This window comes from Bidens hawaiensis, unplaced genomic scaffold (genome assembly GCF_021521415.1).
Source record: "Bidens hawaiensis isolate Kalapana, Puna unplaced genomic scaffold, B.hawaiensis_p1.1 tig00004973_1, whole genome shotgun sequence".
Taxonomy (NCBI): Eukaryota; Viridiplantae; Streptophyta; class Magnoliopsida; order Asterales; family Asteraceae; genus Bidens; species Bidens hawaiensis.
Window position 1 is genome coordinate 1,049,393 of NW_027491313.1, and position 6,713 is coordinate 1,056,105.

Sequence of the window (6,713 nt, forward strand, 5' to 3'; positions counted from 1 at the left end):
CCATCTAGTTTTATTAAAATCTCCAGCTACTCTACCAAACACATGAATATTTCTAAAAAGCTACAGCTAACAGCTACCAGCTACAGCTTCAAGCCATCAGCCACCAGCTAGCAGCTTCCAGCTACAGCTACCAGCTAGTATGTTTGGCAAAGAGCTTTTGGATGCTTTTAGGAGCTTTAAGCTACAAGCTTTTAACAAAAAGCTCAAATTTATTGAAAAGTCTTATTTGATTAGAGTAGCTTGAAACTTTTAGGTTAGGAGAAAAGGCTAGAAGCTAAAAACTCCAACTAGTAGCATTTAGAAAAAGCTACAAGCTTTTCATATTTCAAATTTTACAGTTTTGGTACTTGAACTTCAATCACATTTTGTTAATTCATATAATAATTACATATTTAACCCATATTCAAAACCAACTACCCCATGACTTTTTAAAAAATGATAACTTTTTTACATGTTAATATTTATTTTTAAAAATTGCATCATAAAAACGAGCATTTTATTCTCTTTAATTTGAGTATCATATTGTTATACTTCTTTAACTTCAAAAAATTAACATATTATGTGATTATTAGTTAGGATTGGCAACAAGTCGAGTCAGGCAAGCCCGGGTCATGTGTAAGACCAAATTAGGCTCGAAACGAGTCGATGCAAAAAGGGCTAATTTAGTCCGGTTCATATTGGTATGGTTTTGAGTCGAAAGGGGTCAAGTCAGAATAGGTTTCGGATTAGAACGATGCACAACGCGATCACCCAGCTAGTTTATTAAAATCTCCAGCTAATCTACCAAACACCTAAATAATTCTAAAAAACTACAGCTAACAACTACCAGCTACAGCTTCTAGCCAGCAGCTTTCAGCTACCAGCTAGCAGCTTCCAGCTACAGCTACCAGTTAGTTTCGATACCGGTACCAAGAATTAGTGATTTTCGGGATCGGAATTTTCGGTACCGGTACGGTACCGCGCTCACCCCTAGTTATCATGACCATATGCACAAAACTCCTTGTAATTTACACAACACATTAATTCAATAAAACCGTAACTTTTCTCTGATTTCCCAACACAAGCTCGATTTTAAATATTTCAAACAGGTTCAATGGTTTTATTGGTATTATACTATTATTAGAACATAACTTATATATATCTGTTCATAAAGTATAACAATATATCCGTTCAAAGAAAGATGATTCAAGTGTTCACATTATCGTGAATAGACAGACTGTCCTTACTAGACCTAATATTATTAGCATTATATAATTATAACAAAAATTATCATAAATTTTTGGAGAGTGAAAGAGAAGAAGACTCACAAAAGAAAAAAAGCATCAAGCTGATGAAAAAACAAATTTATTTAAAGATAAAGTACGTGTTCCTACTTCCTATTAATCCCACCCCGTTTGCTTTTTCTCACCTTCTCTCTCTCTCTCTCTCTCTCTCTTTTCCTTCCATCAAAAACCCTCAAACACCCACCGCTTCATTCCCTCTTTCTTCTTCTTCTTCCCCTAAGGTCTCTCTCTCTCTCTCTCTCTCTCTCTCTCTCTCTTTATTCTCTATATATTCATGTATATGTATGATGTATTCGTAAAATGGTTTGATGACTAATAATCTATCTATATCAACTTCTTATGCAGTGTTTTTGGCGTCTCAAGGCTAGCTAGCTCTTGTGTTATTCATAATATATTATAAGAGACGCATAGATATATAAACATAAATGGCCCCAGTTTCATTGCCTCCAGGCTTCCGGTTTCATCCGACTGATGAAGAGCTTGTTGCGTATTATCTCAAGAGGAAAATAAATGGACATAAAATCGAACTGGAAGTTATCCCTGAAGTTGATCTCTACAAGTGCGAACCTTGGGATTTACCAGGTATTTTTATATATTATATATATATGCATGTCATGCATCCATTTGAAGTTTCCTTTTTTATTTACTGTTATGGAAAAAAATATATATAATTCATTCTAGAATTTAGTTTGCTTTCTGGTTTATGCAAGTATCAACAAATATTCTAAAACTATAATATACGTGAAACTAATTTTATGGAAAATCAAAATATCAAAAACAAAGTAATAATTTTAATTAGGGTTTGTTATTTATAAATAACACCTCATGGCATATTTCAATACATATCTTATGTTAATACGTACATCTTGAGTTATAAAAATTTTATTTAATTTAATGTATATATATATACAATCAGTTCGATCATTGATAGCCATTTTCTGCATTTGTATTACAAGAATAGTAAAAGAAAAAAGCATAAAATAAAAAGCAATAAGAGCATGATCATGAATTAAGATTCTTGTCAAAGGGTCTTTATATTCTTTCGATTTAATCTCTATTTCTTGGTGGCCAAAGGAGAAAAAATGAAGGTTCTCTAGTGTTTGTTACGCGTGCTTCCACCTTCATCATAATTAATTTTATTTTATGTTTTCAATATATATGGCTCATAATATGTGATAACTAAGTACAGAAACCACATACACATAAGTATATATACATATAAACATATTTATGTTCATGCATATATGTACATAGATATGGATATATAGAAGACCAGTCAAATGTGATTGAAACTTTTAAGATCAAAAACTGAGCACAAGATCATCATGATGCATGATTTTTAGTTAATGAGGAAAGTTAATATTTAAAGGGAATTAAAGTGGCCCCCACGAACTTTTAAACTCGTATAAGAACAAATTTTAGTTATTTGCTGACAAGATTGAAGTAAAAAAGCCAATTAAAGAGGAAAGAACCTGACTATTCTTACCTGTTCTTTCAAAGATAGATATGATTACCAACTTTTCCTTTATTAATCTCACCAAATCTAGTTCCAGAAACAGACTAAGTTTATATTAATTTTACCAAATTAATCTGCTCCTTGTTTACATGTTCTTTTGTATCTTGCAATAATATGTTTGGAAGAATGTAACATGTTTATTCATATAATTATTCAGGGAAGTCATTATTGCCAAGCAAAGATCTAGAGTGGTATTTCTTTAGTCCAAGAGACCGTAAATACCCGAATGGATCAAGGACGAATCGAGCCACGAAAGGCGGTTATTGGAAGGCAACGGGTAAGGACAGGAATGTGAACTCACAATCTAGGGCCGTGGGGATGAAGAAGACTTTGGTTTATTACAGAGGGAGAGCACCGCATGGTGCACGAAGTGATTGGGTTATGCACGAGTACCGCCTTGATGAGCGAGAATGCGAGAGCGAATCTGGACTCAAGGTAAATTGAACCTTCTTTATAATAACTTAGTGATTGGTAACATATATGTCTAAATCTGTTTTTTGGCCTCTAAAAGTTGCAGGATGCTTATTCGCTATGTCGCGTGTTTAAGAAGAGTTTGAATGCTCCAAAGACAAACGTTGGAGCGCATTATGCTGCGGTGGCGAGTGATCACTCATCAAGCATGGACTTGTATTCAGAGGGAGGAAGGGGTGGAGAAGATATGGAAACTTGTAATTATCCAACACCAATGGCTTCATCTTCATCTGATATCAACCATGGGACTCCATATATCTCAAGTGAAACAAGTGATGGCAGATGGATGCAGTACCTATCAGAAGAAGCATTCACTTTTCCAAATCCATCTTTCACCAACTGTGGGAATGTTCCTTATCCCCCATCCAAGGTACAAACTAACATAACTTGTAGTCTTGTAAAATATGGAAAGCTGAACATTATATATTGCGAGAATACGCGTAACAAAAGAAATTATTAAACTTTTCAATCATAAAATTTGTTAAACTATATAAAAGAAAAATTGACTGATCCAGTACAAAGTTTATATAATTCAAAAACATGATATATGAACAAATTTTGCTTATGTGTAAGTAAATGGTTAAAAATTAGAAAAAAATAAAATAAACGTATGTTTGAAAATTTAATTTGAAGGTTCCTACATTTGCATAACATACTCATTAAGAAATACACGTACAATTTTAAAACTAGCCAAAGATATTGATAAGCATTTTCTTAAAAATTTTGGTTTGTTTTTTTAAAAAAATATGGCGTGTTGTAATGAACCTCGCCCCACGTTTCATTCACCCAAACGCACACAGTTTATGTTTCTTTTTAAAACCAAATGATATAAATTATAACTAAGTCATTGAATAATTCTAGATATAGAATGATGCTTACTATGTGTATTCTTGTTTTTTATACTTAGTTACCCAACTAAAATTATATTTCTTCTTATACACAAATGATCAGAACATTTAAATTTAATTTGTGTACCCATGCAAGCAAATTAATGATATGTTATGTTATCGAATTTATTATGTCATGACATTTCCTAATTAATATCTCAGGTTGACATAGCATTAGAATGTGCAAGGCTGCAACAAAGGTTAACAATGCCTCCATTGCAGTTACAAGATCTCCCACAGCAAGGGGCTACTAGCTATGTAGATATGATGAACATGCCACAGACAAGCAGCAGCATGCGCGACTTCTCAAATTCGATCGGTCCTCAGCATGACATTTTGCAAGAAATCCTTTCTGTTGCTCAAGTTTCACAAGATTTCATCAATCAGAATACTTGGGGTGGAGGTTATTCCGGCCATCATGAAGACGATTTCTCGTTTCTGGCTAATAATACTAACAATCAAATGCATGATGTTGGTTCCTTCAGGTTCATGGGAGATGATCAGAATATGAGGTCTATTGAGGTTGGTGATGCTGATGAACAACTTGGAACTAATAGAATGGCTGAGAATTTGAGATGGGTTGGTATGTCTAATAAAGATCTTGAGGGGGTAAATATCAATCTTTTTACTAGTTCCTGTTAGTGCTCTTTTACCAAAACGAGTTTAATTAATCATGATTTAACTATATCTTTTTTATCCTAAAGTTGTTATAACTGGTATTAATTCTTGATACTTACAGACGTTTTGGGAAGATTACAAGACTGTTCCAGTGGAAAATGTACCAAATTTTAAGAGGGAGGAGCAAGAGTTTCAAGGTAATAATAACTAAGAGAAATTTCATGTACTTCTTTAGATTCGAATCTAAGACCTTATTAAGTATGAAACTTTAAATAAATTAATTAACTAGTTTAAGTTGTTAAAAATCATTATATACTATCTAAAAAATAAGCTAGTGAAATTTGGTTGGACCAACCGGTACGGTTCTTGGTCCAACCAATAGCAATCATAATGGTTCAAATATACATAATCGGACTATTTATGTATTTGATTCCCAATCTAGTTATCTGTCCGGTTCTTGGTCGAACCAGTCCGAACACATCTCACTAAGAATTTGAAAACAGTTGCAGGATCAAGCAGCCATCACAACAACATGGAAAACACAGAAGACCAACTCTCACATGATCAACTTGTCAACGAAGACCACACCAACTCAAACAATAACTTCTTAGATGAGGGCGATTTAGATGACTTCACCACAACTCCAACATTTGAAATTTACGAAAAAACCAAAGCCAGTCACGGGTTGATTGTGTCGACCGGACATGCTTCCAAGACCTTCTTTCAGCAAATAGTCCCTTCCCAAACCGTCAAAGTCCAACTGAACCCAGGGTTAATGATTTATGATCAACCGAATCTTAAAAAGAGAGTAATATCCACCAAGAACAAAATGAGCCCTTTTGTCACCTTGGTTTCCCTTATGTGGATATGCTGTTTTTATCTTGAAGAATCAACAGAAAATGATCATAGTGATATGAAGTTAAAGTTAAAAAATGGTTCACTTGTGAACAATGAAGATCAATGGAGCATTTCAAGTGTGGTTTTGGAGAAGGTAATATGGCCATGTGTGACATTGGCTTTGGCGTTTTCTACAATATGGGTTCACCATAATTACTAATTACAAGTTTTCCATATCATTTTCACATTATATATTATTTGTCTCTAACCATACAAAGTGAAGTTGTATACCTATAAGAAACGATAAAACTTAGCTTTCCCTGGAGTTATAACTATAACTATCCGCGGGTTGAATTATTATAATTAATATTTGTATTTTTCTTTCGCTTTTCGTTGTATGCATGGGGAGTGACTATAATCTATTTATTATTATGTATTTGGTTTATATTTATTAAACTCGGAAATGAAAGAGTAGGGTGAGGGAAAAGAAAAGGGGGGAAGCACAATTCAAAGTAAGCGTTGGTGTGTAGTTTGAAATTAATATTCGATTTGTTAAGGTTTGTAGTAGTTTCTGTACGTAACTCCTAATTATCCTTCCATAATTGTGTTGCAATCTCTATATACATATTTTTGGGTATAATGAAATGATTATTCAAGCCAAATACCTTATGTTATTATACTCAACGATATATACAAAGTTTTCAACATAATTATAGGAAGATAGATAAGAGTTAACTACCAAAGCTACAACAAACAGGGCTGACTCAACGTACTCGGATGCCTAAAAGTAACTAAAATGTTGAGGCATTTTTCTTTTCTTTATGCGTATAGCGTTTGAGTGTATACAAGATTTATATAATATGGATAATATGCAGTGATAATGGATATGAAACAACCCTTCTTAGCTTGTGGCACATTAATAAGTTATTAGTGTAAAAGAACTCTGCTTTTAGAATCTCATAATACGTATATAACTCTTATTTAAGATGCAGACCCTATAAAACTGGAGGCCTAAAGCCATCGTCTCATTTAGCTTACCCACGAGACGGCCCTGACAACAAACATTAACAAATAATAAATTGAATATTTCAAACTATTTGA

General features: G+C 33.4%; 1 protein-coding gene across 1 annotated transcript; it reads left to right on the top strand.

The window, feature by feature from the left end:
- Positions 1–1,632: 1,632 nt before the first annotated feature.
- LOC143628410 (NAC domain-containing protein 54-like) lies at positions 1,633–5,955 on the top strand. The gene is made up of 6 exons (XM_077098015.1): positions 1,633–1,865; positions 2,957–3,234; positions 3,311–3,640; positions 4,320–4,766; positions 4,897–4,972; positions 5,279–5,955. Exons 1-6 carry the CDS (start codon positions 1,709–1,711, stop codon positions 5,830–5,832), a joined length of 1,842 nt encoding a protein of 613 aa, XP_076954130.1. The 5' UTR covers positions 1,633–1,708; the 3' UTR covers positions 5,833–5,955.
- The last annotated feature ends 758 nt before the right edge of the window (positions 5,956–6,713 follow it).